General features: G+C 58.1%; 2 protein-coding genes across 2 annotated transcripts; one reads left to right on the top strand and one right to left on the bottom strand.

Annotated features, from left to right (window-relative positions):
* Positions 1-84: 84 nt before the first annotated feature.
* On the top strand, positions 85-8,138 carry LOC102746850 (rho guanine nucleotide exchange factor 40; the record flags this gene model as incomplete). The annotated part of the gene is made up of 12 exons (XM_081810461.1): positions 85-254; positions 752-1,362; positions 1,484-1,718; positions 2,057-2,143; positions 2,702-2,917; positions 3,606-3,776; positions 4,970-5,147; positions 5,916-6,020; positions 6,248-6,391; positions 6,896-7,026; positions 7,429-7,475; positions 7,728-8,138. Coding segments are annotated over 11 exons (2,090 nt in total), but the record flags the coding sequence as incomplete, so codon positions are not given.
* A 516-nt stretch (positions 8,139-8,654) lies between these two features.
* Positions 8,655-13,245, bottom strand: ZNF219 (zinc finger protein 219). Its single transcript, XM_031025992.2, has 4 exons — positions 12,106-13,245; positions 10,425-11,832; positions 9,978-10,109; positions 8,655-9,734 (listed from the first exon to the last, which is right to left on the bottom strand). The coding sequence occupies exons 1-4, from the start codon at positions 12,109-12,111 to the stop codon at positions 9,124-9,126; spliced, it is 2,157 nt and encodes a 718-aa protein (XP_030881852.1). The 5' UTR covers positions 12,112-13,245; the 3' UTR covers positions 8,655-9,123.
* Positions 13,246-13,269: the final 24 nt, after the last annotated feature.

Below are 13,269 nucleotides of genomic sequence, written 5' to 3'. Positions count from 1 at the left end.
GGGCGGGGGAGAAGGGGGAGAGGGGCAGGGGAGAAGAGGCACAGGGTGGGAAGGAGGAGGAAACTGACTGGGGCTGAGGACCAGGTCTGAGTGCAGCCTTCCTTCTCCAGGAGCGCCTGGCCCAGGCACGGGAGGCCCTGGCCCTGGAGGAGGACACCACCTCCCAGAAGGTTCTGGATGTCTTTGAACAGCGGCTGGAGCAGGCTGAGAGTGGCCTCCATCGAGCCCTGCGGCTACAGCGCTTTTTCCAGCAGGTGTGTGCAGAGCCTCTTCCTTCCATGCCCATCCCGGCCTGCCTTCTGCCTGGGGAAGCTGATCGGGTAGTTGCTAAAAGCAGGGACTCAGGAGACCATCTCTTTTGATGCCTGGCTCTGCCACCTACTTGCTGAAGGACCTGGGACCAGTTAGTAAGCCTGAGCATGCCTCCATAGACACCCCCCTCACAGGGCTGCTGCGAGAATGATATAGGTAGTATGTAAGAAGCACTTAGTACAGAGCCTGCCACTGATAAATTCTCTGTAAATACTGGTTCTTCTTTCATCCAGGCCCCACTGTCTCCATACCAGCTCAGAGTGACACGGTTAGGCGGTGGCACTGGGATAGGAAAGAGGGTGTTCTCAGCGGACTGAGAGGGGGTGGGCACTGGGAAGCCGTCAGCAAAAAAAGGACAGGCGCTGCCACTGGGCAGCATGCGTGAGTGGCACCGGACCTCACTCTTTCTCTCCGCAACCCCGCCCCCTCGGCCCGGCAGGCGCACGAATGGGTGAACGAAGGTTCTGCTCGGCTGGCAGGAGCGGGGCCCGGTAGGGAGGCCGTGCTGGCAGCCCTGGCCCTGCGGCGGGCCCCGGAGCCGAGCGCCGGCACCTTCCAGGAGATGCGGGCCCTGGCCTTGGACCTGGGCAGCCCGGCCGCCCTGCGAGAGTGGGGCCGCTGCCGGGCCCGCTGCCAAGAGCTGGAGAGGAGGATTCAGCAGCAGCTGGGAGAGGAGGCGAGTCCGCGGGGCCACCGGCGGCGGCGGGCAGACAGCGCCAGCAGCGGAGGGGCCCCCCGGGGCCCCCACAGCCCCTCGCCCAGCCTTAGCTCTCTGCTGCTCCCCGGCAGCCCTGGGCCTCGTGCAGCCCCATCCCATTGCTCCCTGGCCCCCTGTGGGGAGGACTGTGAAGAGGAGGGCCCTGACTCGGCTCCAGAAGCAGAGGGTAGGCCTCCAAGGACCGTGCTGATCCGAGGCCTGGAAGTCACCAGTACCGAGGTGGTAGACAGGACGTGCTCGCCCCGAGAACATGTGCTGCTTGGCCGGGCTGGAGGTCCAGATGGACCCTGGGGAGTAGGCACGCCCCGGATGGAGCGCAAGCGAAGCATCAGGTAAGAGCCCAGGCCAATTACTGCCCAAGAGGCAGGCCCAAGTGCCCGGCAGGAAAAGAATCCGGTGTTGTTGGGGGTCCCGTGCCCCAGCCTCCTCTGACACTCCTTGTTGCCCCTGCAGCGCCCAGCAGCGTCTGGTGTCGGAGCTGATCGCCTGTGAGCAGGAGTACGTGGCCACCTTGAGCGAGCCAGTGCCGCCCCCAGGGCCCGAGCTGACTCCTGAACTGAGGGGCACCTGGGCCGCCGCCCTGAGTACCCGGGAGAAGCTTCGCAGCTTCCATCGGACACACTTTCTCCGGGAGCTTCAGGGCTGCGCCACCCACCCCCTGCGCATTGGGGCCTGCTTCCTTCGCCATGTGAGTGACCCCTAACACTTCTTCTAGGTCCTCTCCCGTCTCACATCTCAGCCCCATCCACCTGTATCCATTCTCAGTATCTGCTCCCCGTCCCCTCGAAAGTGTGTGGTCCGAGACTCTGGGGCCCAGGGCTGTTCTCTGGGCCCCTCTGGATCCACTCAGCCTGTGTCCCTGGCCTCAAGTGCTGCCTGGCCTTCACTCTCTGCGTGGGAGCCTGTCATTTCCCAGGCAGACTGAATGGCCTGTCTCTCCTTTGCGCTGTAGTGAGGATGGGAAGGAGGAAAGAGAGAGGCTTGTCTCTCACCAGGTGATGGCTTGTCTCTTCCCCACTGGCACAGGGGGACCAGTTCGGCCTTTACGCCCAGTACGTGAAGCACCAACACAAACTGGAGAATGGTCTGGCTGCACTTGGCCCCCCAACCAAGGTAAACTTTGCTCCAACCCCCACGAGAAGGAGAGGGGCCAGGAATCCCTAAAATGCACCCAACCTCAAAGTCTCTCGGGGAAGAAAAGCTTTCCTGGATGTGTCCAATAATCTCCCCGAAGTGCCGAGGGTGGGACGAGCACTGGACTGGGAGCCAATTGAGCCTGAGTTTTTATCCTGAGGGACTTTGGGGCAAGACTCTTGATTCCTCTGGGCCTCTGTTTCTACATCTGGTAAATGGGGGCACTGTCCACTGTATCTAACTCACAGAGTGCTGTGAGGATCAAAAGACTTTACGTGAAAGTGACTTCAAGAGTTAAAAGCCAGAGACTATAAGGGATTATTTGTATCCCTCTCCTTCAAGATTCAGAGGCTGGTAGAATCTCTTGCAGACCTCCTATCTGCTTTCTTTCTGGGGAAAGTTCCACCTTACCTTCAGCAGTCTCTGGGCTTCCTCTACCCCCCAAAAGCCTGGAATACCATCCGCCTCCCCGACAGAGCTCAGCCCCCGCTAGCTCCAGCCCCTCCCCTCATCCCTGTCTGTCTTCTCCCCAACCAGGGCTCAGCGGAGAGTGGCCCCCCCCTGCCCCGGGCCTTGCAGCAGCCCCTGGAGCAGCTAGCTCGGTATGGGCGGCTCCTGGAGGAGCTCCTAAGGGAAGCTGGGCCTGAGCTGAGTTCTGAGCGCCAGGCTCTTGGGGCTGCCGTGCAGCTGCTCCGGGAACAGGAGGCCCGTGGCAGAGACCTGCTGGCCGTGGAGGCTGTGCGTGGCTGCGAGGTGAGGCCATGGCTCGTCACTCCAGTTCAAATTGTCCAGCCCTGTGGCTTTAGAAACCAGACTCAGAATCAGAGGACCCAGCTCTAATTTCCAATCAGCTAGATGGCCTTGGTCAAGTCACTGAACTTCCCTGGGCCTCAGTGTCCTCATCTATAAGTAAAGAAGCTATGTCCTGCCCAACATCCCATGATCCTACCTCTGCCTGTGCTTTCCTCTTCTATTCCCAGTGTTTCTCCTTCCCTATCTCCTCCGCACTTCCTCAGGCACCTCGCCGCCCAACACATTCCTTATTCTCCCTTACCTAGTCTCTTTCTAACCCAAAAGGTCCAGAACAGGTGGGAAAGCTACCTCCTCTGATAGACCTCTTTCCCCTTCGGCTCTTTGCTCATTCTCTTCCTGGGTCAGAATGGTGCTTGATCTCCAACGTCTACAGACTTCCCCATGGGAGGCAATAAACCCCACCGTGCAGGGTGCCTTCTCCCTGGAGAGGCAGGACTACGTGGCTAGGCCAGGTGTGCTGTGCATGGTGACTGGTGGACGGATTCTCGGCTGAGGCCTTCCCTGATTTCCGGACTCAGCCTGAGAACCAGTAGAGTTGGCCCCTTGCCCTATAAATCCCATTTTTACTCCCCATAAAATATACCCAAAGGGCTTGAGGACCAATTATCTTTCCTTTTCCTTTCCCCAGACAGATCTGAAGGAGCAGGGTCAGCTCCTACACCGGGATCCCTTCACCGTCATCTGTGGCCGAAAGAAGTGCCTTCGGCATGTCTTTCTCTTTGAGCATCTCCTCCTGTTCAGCAAGCTCAAGGGCCCTGAGGGGGGCTCAGAAACCTTTGTTTACAAGCAGGCCTTTAAGGTACAATGCTGGGATTGGGGGGATGGGGGCAGGGACGGAACAGGAAGTCATGCTCTTCTTGAGAACTCAAGATGTTCTGGAAATTCAACTCCAAACACCCAGGTTCAGAATCTGAATCATCTAGAACAGGTTTTGACCTTAATCAACTATCAGGTTAGGATGTCAGAGGTGATGGAAATTCCTGTCATTGTCATTGGGATTTTCCCTATCATTCATGTGGGATACTCACAAGGCATTCCAAGCCAGAATTGAGGACCTTTCCCATTAAGAATATATGCTTTTTGAATTAGGGGTGGTCCCTGGGGGTGACGAGAAAGGACTCTATCTATCTGTCTATCTATCTATCTATCTATCTAATAGCTTAAGTTGATGGAAACAATGGAACCGAACACGAGAGGAGGGAGGCCTTGCTTCAGGGAAACCGCTTTGGTATCCAGATAAACATCAGTAGAGACCTATAGTCCTCAGGGCACCTGGCTGGCTCAGTTGGTTGTGTCTGAGTCTTGATCTTGGGTTGTGAGCTTGAGCCCCACGTTGGGTGTAGAGATCACTTTAAAAATAAAACCTTAAAAAAGAGAGAGAGAGAGACCTATAGTCCTAGATCAGGCAGTATGGCGTGATTCTAAGGGTTTCTTTCTTTCTTTTTTTTAAGATTTTATTTATGTATTTGACAGAGAGAGAGAGCACAAGCAGGGGGAGCGGCAGGCAGAGAGAGAAGCAGGGTCCCCGCTGAGCAAGGAGCTGGATGTGGGGCTCTATCCCAGGACCCCTGGATCATGACCTGAGCCGAAGGCAGACGTTTAACCGACTGAGCCACCCAGGCATCCCCTAAGGGTTTCTAAACTTTGTCTCCCTACATTCATTCCAGCTATGGGGGGGAGGCGGGGGACGGGGAGTACAGTATAGAGAAAAAAACCTAGGTTTGGAATAATGTAGACATGGATTTGAACCCTCTCTCTCTATTCAGCTATGATAAGCCCCTGGGCAAGTTGCTTCGTGTCTCTGGGCATTCCCCTTCTGTAAATTATGGTTGTTATGAAGACTAAATGTAGAACACTTGGCATATGGTAGGTGTTGAGCAAACATTTACTGAACATCTACCAGATGCCAAGCTAAGTGTAGTGCTTTTCCATGTGGTACCATCTAGCCAAGCCTCACTCTGTCTTCACCCACTCTCCTCCGCTCTTTCTCAGACTGCTGACATGGGGCTAACAGAAAACATCGGGGACAGTGGACTCTGCTTTGAGTTGTGGTTCCGGCGGCGGCGTACTCGAGAAGCGTACACACTGCAGGCAGCCTCGCCAGAGATCAAGCTCAAGTGGACCAGTTCTGTTGCCCAGCTGCTGTGGAGACAGGCAGCTCACAACAAGGGTACCAGGCAGAGCCGGGGGGAGGGGGGTGGGCTTAAGGTCCAGGTTACGGGAGGAGGTTAGTCGGAGCATGTGGAGACCATTTGGGAAAACAGGGTGTGGGATGGAGAAGGAATGACTTAGGAGATGATTCCGGATCTGACTGGAGAGAGATTGCTGGCATAGAAATTAGTCTAAGGTATACCAAAAGGAAAGAGGAAGCTACCCATTTCAGAAAAGCAAGAGCAAATGGCAGGGCAAAAGAGGGTGAGGGAGTGCTCACTGGACCCGGGTTCCAGAATTTACTTGCTGTGTGACCTGGACTAGTGTTTCTGTGTGTTTTGTTCTGGGATTTTTTGGGGGATGGGTTTTTGTTTTTAATTCTCTGAACCCCATTCCACTCATCTGAAAAAAGGAAAGTGACAGCTTCGTGTGATAGGGACGATGAAATAAGGTGATTTTCTATCGAAGCACTTGATAAACTATAAAGGTGTGTAAAAATGAGGGCTTTGCTCTTAATGCCCAAGATAAAGGGCAGAAGGTGAGTATTAGAAGTTAGGTGGCTGGGATGACAAATGGGCAGGATGCAACATGTAGGAGACAAGAGACAGCTGTCTGAGGAGGTAGTCAAGGCCCACCATCACCATCCAAGTTGTGACAGTTGGAGCAAGAGTAACAGGAGATACCAGATGAATGAGAAATGGCAAGAAGCAGAAGAGTCCACCATGATAGTGCTTGGAGCAAAGGGGGGTGGCTGGAGGAGGTTGGTAACAGGGTCTCTGTTCCCTAGAGCTCCGAGTGCAGCAGATGGTCTCCATGGGCATTGGGAATAAACCCTTCCTGGACATCAAAGCCCTTGGGGAGCGGACACTGAGTGCCTTGCTCACTGGAAGAGGTGAGGGCCACAGTGCTGGGGGGGCGGCCCCCAGGAGTCAAGACCTTGAGAGTGAGGGCATAGTGGGGAGGCATGGTGGAAAAGTGAGGAAGGGTAATGAGTGGACATGTCTTCCCAGAAATTGTGGGACTGACTGGGAGGCCCTCTGCAAGACTGAGGGTCATTTCAGAGAGCCAGGAGGGCTTTCCCACACCAGCACCCCACCCCACCCCGCCCCCTCTCTGCAGCCGCCCGCACCCGGGCTTCTGTGGCCGTGTCATCCTTTGAGCATGCCGGCCCTTCCCTTCCCGGCCTCTCACCGGGAGCCTGCTCCCTGCCTGCCCGCGTCGAGGAGGAGGCCTGGGATCTGGACGTCAAGCAAATTTCCCTGGGTGAGGCACCTCTCAAGGGGTGGCTCCCAACAGCTGGGTCATCGTGGTGATGTTCAGGCTGCTTGCTGCTAAGCAATTCCTTTTTCTAGCCAAGTAGCCCAGTTGCCATGACAACTATGTACAGCTTCCCCATTGCTAAAAGAGCCGTCCATCTGGTTGCTAGGATAATGCTTACAGCAGCCTGTTGCTAAGAAGCACTTCCTCTGTACCTCTCTCTCTAGCTCTCCTTGGGTTTCTATGGAAACTGCTCAGCTTCCTGTTGTACCCTCCTGGTTCACCACGGCAATCCTTATAGTTTCCTGTCGCTTCTTCCCTGGTTTGCTCTAATGATGCTGCTGACAATTTCCTGCCTTTGGTAGGGGGGTTCTCTTGCAACTGGATTGCTATGGTGACTCACAGCTTCCTGTTGCTATGGAGCTTTTTCTTCCCCGATGGAGCAGCTTGGTTGCTTAAGGTAATCTAGAGGGGTTCTATACCCTGCTCTCACCCTAGCTTCCCCTCCAGCCCCAGAAACACTTGACTCTTCTGGAGATGTGTCCCCAGGACCAAGAAACAGCCCCAGCCTGCAACCCCCCCACCCTGGGAGCAGCACTCCCACTCTGGCCAGTGGAGGGATCTTAGGGCTGTCCCGGCAGGTAAGTCCCTATACTAGGGCTAGCAGTGGAGTGATCTCTTCAGCCACTTTCTGAGTGGGCTATTCTCCTCCAACCCACGGGGGCAGGGAGAACCAATGAGCCTGTGCTCCCAGCAAGACCATAGGTTGGATATATTGTCCAGTCTGCCTTTGTCCTCTCGCCCTAGACCTGACTGAGAGGCAGCAAGGTCAGAAGTGAAAAGGAGTCTTTAATAAGGAACACAGTGCAGGAGCGGATGGAAAGGGGGCAATGCCAACAGCATCTGGACTTGGATTAAATCCGCCAAATTGAGGAATTTGGGGGAGGAGGAGAGAGGTGAATTGGCAGGCTTGGGGGGGGGTGGATATAGGAACGAGGACATTTCCTTGCCCTTTAAGTTCACTGCAGTTCATCTCCTTGCAGAGTCATGCCCGAGCCCTGAGTGACCCCACCACTCCTCTGTGACCTGGGTAAGTCAGTACCCCCTCTCCACTATATCCAACACTCCTAACTTCTTGCATCAACTGCCTTCCTTCCCCCAGCTGCTTGCAAGTCAGCTTCTTCCCTCTCCCGACCCATCTCCCTCTTCTCTCCTGGCTTCTAGAGAAGATGGAGAACTTAGCTGCAGTCCCTCCTGTCAGCACATTTTGGGCCAGGATGGCAGTGGGACATAGTGGAGGACTGGAAGAGCACTGAATTCCTTCTCTCTGCTTCCTGGACAGAGAGGAGGTCGCAGGACCAGTGTGTTTCCCTGCTGCTGTCCCTAGCTCTCTCCAGCCGGGTGCCTTCCTACAGGAACCAGCGTGGCCACACTTGCTTGCCTTCGTACCCTGGAGGTGGAGAAATGATCCCTCATCCAGTCCTTCCCCATCCCGGGCCACTGCCTACTCCCAGGACACTGCTCCGTGTCGGCCCTCCCCCAACAGCCTGCGTCCTCCCCTCCGTCTGGTGCTACCCGGACTCTTCCTGAGAAGACTCATCTCTGCCAGGTCAGCTGTAGTTCTGGTGACGCCTCTCTGGGGTGTCATAGGAAATGGAGCTATGCAAACCATTATGGGGGGGGGACTGCAAACTTTATACATGTAATTACTGTTATTATAATACTGTTGTTATATTAAACGTATTTACTCACACTTTGTGTCGGAAGAGCTACAGCAGACCTCTGGGTTGAAGTGACACTGCCACCTTGAGAACTTCCCCTCACCCAACCATTAACTGGAACACAGAAAATAAAAACCAAGGCTTCAAGGCACCCAGTATCCCTTCCTGGCCCCAAACTGAGCCTGGGTGCGGGAGAATGTGTCTCCTCCACGGTGGCTCTCGGAGGCTCAATGCACTCTGCCAAGTTCCTCCTGTCCCGCTGCACCCACTTCCGGAGGCTGAGGTGGTCACCCTCAAGCTGGATCCAGCACCGTCCAGCACTTCTCAGGATGAGGTCCTCAGACCACAGGGCGTGAGAGTCCCCTAGGCTGCTTGCTAAATGCTAATTCCTGGGCCCCACCCCCAGAGCTACAGAAGCCGAAGTCTGGGGGTAAAGCCCAAGATTTCTCATTCCTCGTTAAGCTCTTTGGGTGATCACTAAGCGCCTGCAGAAGTATTTCCGACAAAACCTCCAAGGAGGACAGGACATAGGCAGACAGACACAGCGCCCTGTGCCTCAAGACACCTGTTTATTGGGGACACAACTCTGCGACAGGGATGACAGGAATCGTACCAAAAATAGCGACGTCTACAGGGCCCCTGAAGGGGCTAGAAGGGTACAGTGCCCCCCACCCCCACCCATTGTACAAAAATAAACTCTCACGCCTATGGACCAGCAAAGACTGGCAGAGCGGCTCCTCAACAGGGACACAACCCTCTGCCAGCCCTGGGACCCCGTTCTTTGATCCTCACCCCTGCCACTTCTAAGGCACTGTGACTCTCCCCTGGGCTGGGTGGGTAGCGCCCGCCCACCCTCCTACGCCCGCCACGCCCTCCACCCCCTCCACCTCTGGTCCGCCTGGGGCTGGGATATGGGTCCCACGCTGCCCCCTGCTGGCTGCTCTACCCAACTACCTCTAGCGCTCCCCCGCTCCCGCGGGGTGAGCTCACTAAGCTAACCGCCCCTAAGAGGGCTCCCTACCGTTCTTGTCCCCCCAGCCCCGCCTCTCCCGATCTCGACAGCCCGGGGCCCTCCTCCCCTTCCTGCGGAGGGCTGGGAGGGGTCTCTCCCGATTGTGCAGGGGCGTAGGGCGGAGACGCGTCGGCCTGGGGCGGCCTGCGGCCCCGAGCCCTGCGGCTGTGGTGCACTTGCAGGTGCAAGGCCATGAGCTCAGGGGCTCCAGTGGCGAAGGGGCAGAAGAGGCATCGGTGGAGGGCACCCCCCGGCCCAGCCTCGCCTCCCGGCCCCGCCCGCAGGGACAGGTCCAGGGGTTCGGCCTCACCGCCTCGCCCGTTGCGCAGGGTCCTCCCGGGACTGGCGGGCTTCCGACGGGACCCCGGCGCCGCGCTCGAAGGAGGCCGGGGGTTCGCCGCGCCCTCCACCCAGGTCGCAGGCTGCGGAGCCGGCTTGGCTCCCGACTGCTGTGCCTGCTGTGCCGAACCCCGCTGGGAAGGGGGTGGCGGCTCCGGGGGTGGTCCGGGGCCCGCCCCGCTCCTCTGCTCTCGGTGGTGGCGCTGCAGGTGATACTTGAGCGAGCCGGACTGGGTGCCCGCGTAGTCGCAGTGCGGACACTTGTAGGGGCGCTCGCCTGGAGAAAGGGGTGCGACAGGGTCACAGAGGCACGATCACCGCCCGCCCCCACCCGCATTTCGCTCTCTGTACAAGCGCCTCTGGACCAGAAAAACACACTGCCACCCCCACCCCGTCTCATTCAACAGAGCAGCATTCCCCCATCTCAACTGGCCAATCTGAAGGCTGCGTTTCCGGTAGCTCTCTCATGTCTCTTCCCGCCCTCCAGGTCCCTCCGCACCCCAGAGGCTGCCCCCCTCACCTGTGTGCACTCGCAGGTGCACTTTAAGGTGATGCGCAGAGCGGAAAGATTTTCCACAGAAGGGGCAATCCTTTCCTGTGGCTCCCCGGCCCCCTTCAGGCCGGGTCCCTCCAACCAATAGCCCATTCTCTTCTGCAACACACACGTTAAGGGAAGTCAGAAAGGCCCTTTGCCCTAACCCTATCAGGGCCATGCGCCCCACACCCACCCCTTAGGATTGCTTCCCCTCAGGACCCCAGAAGGAAACAGTATGTTTGAGGGAACCTGAGAGGTTGGATTTGTTGTGAGTTGTGCTATGCCCTTGAAAAGTAGCCTCCAGGGGTGGAAAAAAAAAAATCGAGAATTAAGAGATAGGTCCTTTTTAAAGAGGAGGGGACAGGAGGGCAGTGGTGGCATCAGATGGGCCCAGAATGTGGAAACCTTGGAGGGAAAAGACCCCTTACATACCCTGCGTGGCGGTGGACCTTGCTTGGGTCCCCGCAGCAGGCGCAGAGTGCCCTGGCCCCTCGCCTGGGCGCGGGTGCAGTGAAGCCAGAGGGCCCAACGCCCTGCTGCGGGCCCAGGTCTCCTCCTCCGCCTCCACCACCTCCTCTTCCTCCTCTGGCTCTTCGGCGCGATGCCGGCGAGCCCGGGCCGGGAGAGCGGAGGGCAATGGGCGGAAGCTTCCGAAGCTGCGGCCAGCCCCAGGCTCGGCACCCTCACCATTGGGCCGGGCCTCGCCAGCTCGCAGGCTCAGATAGCCCAGGAGGCTCGGAGGCTCACGGCGCTCAGCGGGAGTGGGCGCCGGGGCCAAGAGAAGCGCGGGGCCCAGCGGCTCATAGGCCAGCAGGCCCAGGTCAGGAGGCTGGGGGGCCCGGGCAGCCCCGGAACCAGGCCCCGGGGCACGCAGCGGGCCCAGCTTGCTGGCGTGCACCTTCATGTGGTTCTTAAGGAACCAGGGCTCCTTGAAGCAGCGGCCACACACGGGACACGCATGATCGAAGGAGGCCTTGTGCTTGCGCATGTGGCCCTTCAGAAACCAGGACTGCGTAAAGCTCTGGCCACACACTTGACAGCGGAACTCCGGGGGCGCGGGGGGCTCCTCGGGAGCGGCAGGAGCGGGGGCGGGGGCTGCCTCACGTTCAGGCTCCGGCTCAGACTCTGGGACTGATCTAGGTTCAGGTTGGGGTGGAGGCTGAGGCTGGGGTGCAGCCGAGCTGGCCGCCAGGGGGCGCTCAGGAGCTCCGTGGGCCGTCAGGCTGTGATGCAGCAGCTCCTCCTCCTGGCTGGAGCCAAAACTGCACAGGCCGCACTTCCAGGGCCTGTGCAGGATGTGCAGGTGGCGTTCGCGCTCCGCCGCGGTGCGAAACTTGCCTTTGCAGAAGGGGCAACGGAAGGCGGACGACGAAGGAGCCTGGGACCGCGCCAGGCCCTCAGTGGCAGGGGTGGACTGCATGCCCCCTGAGCTTCGGGCTCTCCCCAGCCGGGCCTCGCGCAGGAGCGCGCGCTCCTCCAACTCCAGCAACAGGCGTGCGGCGGGGCTACGCGGGCGCTCGGGCTGGTGCGTGCGCAGATGCGAGCGTAGCAGGGCACGCTGCGCTGCACGGTGGCCGCAGTGCGGGCACTGGAAGGCCTGGGCGCCTGGGTGCGCCCGCAGGTGCAAAGCCAGGATAGAGTTGAAGCGGAAGCGCTTCCCGCATACAGGGCAGGGGAAGCGCCTTTCGCCTGCACGACTCTCGGACCAGCCCACCGCTCCCATCCCTGGAGACCCGGCGCTCACGCCTGGCCCGTTGGAGTAGCGCTGCAGATCCAGTTCGCCGTCGAAGGCGGGCGGCGAGGGCGCTAAGTGGCCGCCCGGGGCGCGGGGACGTGAGCCCTGTGGAGAAAGACCTGAGTAGAGCAAGGGATGGAGAAGGGACAGCTGTGGGGAAAGCAAGGGCGTGGAAGGCCAGAAGAACTCGAGGGAGGGTGGGTTGGGGCCTGGATCAGGAACACCGAGTGCCCTTCCCACTCACCTTGGGGAAGTGGGATATGAATGGGAATTGAGCTGTTGGGGCCACAGACATAACTTCTAAGAGAGGTAGGGAGGGGAAGGAGTATAACTGTTAAGTACTTGCTGGTTGGTTCAGGCCAGGGCTTCTTCACTCACCTCCATGGACCCCCTTCACATTCTTTGGTTCTGGGGAGTGCAGGGAAGAGGAGGAGGAAAAGCTGCTAGTGAAGGCAACAGGTGCTGAAGAGCTAAAGCAAGAGAGACAGGTTTGGAGGGAAAGATGAGCCCTGGTTTTCAGCAGTGGAAAGAGGCACCCCCAACCCCATACTCTTAGCAGCCCCTACTCCTGCAACCTGTCCCTTCATTACCCTTCCTTGCACCCTGAGACAGGAGGGGGCTGCCGTCTTCAAAATTTGTACGCCTTGATTTGCCCAGCCCACAGGCTCCCTGATAACCCAGATGTCTTCCCCCAAATTTTTCATTTTAAATGCCTAGTCCAAAACCACCACCATCATCACCACCACCACCCCCTGGTGGTAGAAACCATCACAGGATACCCCTCTCTCATTTAAGTTAGGCTGTGCAGCTTAATGAGCAAACGGGGTGGGCCTGCCATGCTCCCCAGTTGTCCAAGTGAGACCAGTTGCTCTCAGACCCCTAACTGACCCGCCAGCCAAACATCCTTTCACACTCCACAGTCCTTCCTTCTGCCCTTATCCTGTCTTTCTGTCTCTTCCCCCTCGTTCTCCCTCCCTCCGCCTGGATTCCTGATCCATTCATTTCCATTCATTACAGAGACTCATTCATGCATGGGAGAGAAACACCTCCCAGCAGCAGAGAGTCTGGAGACAGACAGAGGGGGAGGGGCATGAAGGGGGAGAGAGCCAGAGGGAGAGGGAATGAAGAGAGAGTTGGGGGAGGAGTGGAAGTTAAGGGGTGCTCCTGGCCTGGGGAAGGGGTTAAAAACTGCAAATACCAGATAGGATTCATCCCCGTGTTTCAAACCTTGGAGCCTGCAGTTTGATGGGGCATCTCAGCCCCTTTGTCCAGGGCTGTTCCGAGGCAGGCTTTCCTCCTCTCTGCAGGGGAGAGGCTCCCTCACACAAGAGGAGGATTACACTGGCTCTGAGCTCAAGAGGCTGGAGTGAGGGACGGGGGGCGGGGCTGGGCCATCTGCACAGATAGGGGCTCAGCACATGCTCTGAGCAGGAAAGGGTTAAAATTCTCCAGGCTGAAATTCCCTGGGCCTGGGATGTGCAGAGCTCCAGTTCTGAGGAAAGAGAAGAGCACTGAGAAGATTGGGGCGGGGGGGGGGGGGGG

This window comes from Leptonychotes weddellii, unplaced genomic scaffold, assembly GCF_054177405.1.
Source record: "Leptonychotes weddellii isolate Sample4059 unplaced genomic scaffold, ASM5417740v2 HiC_scaffold_2636, whole genome shotgun sequence".
NCBI lineage: Eukaryota > Metazoa > Chordata > Mammalia > Carnivora > Phocidae > Leptonychotes > Leptonychotes weddellii.
The sequence above is the reverse complement of the archived record's forward strand: the minus strand, read 5'-3'. Positions and strand labels throughout refer to the sequence as shown.

Excerpts from the sequence above, each read along its gene's own strand:
- ZNF219 (XM_031025992.2), bottom strand. Across the intron at positions 10,110-10,424 it reads AAGGTCCACCGCCACGCAGG|AAGAGAATGGGCTATTGGTT; the intron begins GTATGTAAGGGG and ends TGTGTGTTGCAG. Across the intron at positions 9,735-9,977 it reads GCACCTGCGAGTGCACACAG|GCGAGCGCCCCTACAAGTGT; the intron begins GTGAGGGGGGCA and ends CCCTTTCTCCAG.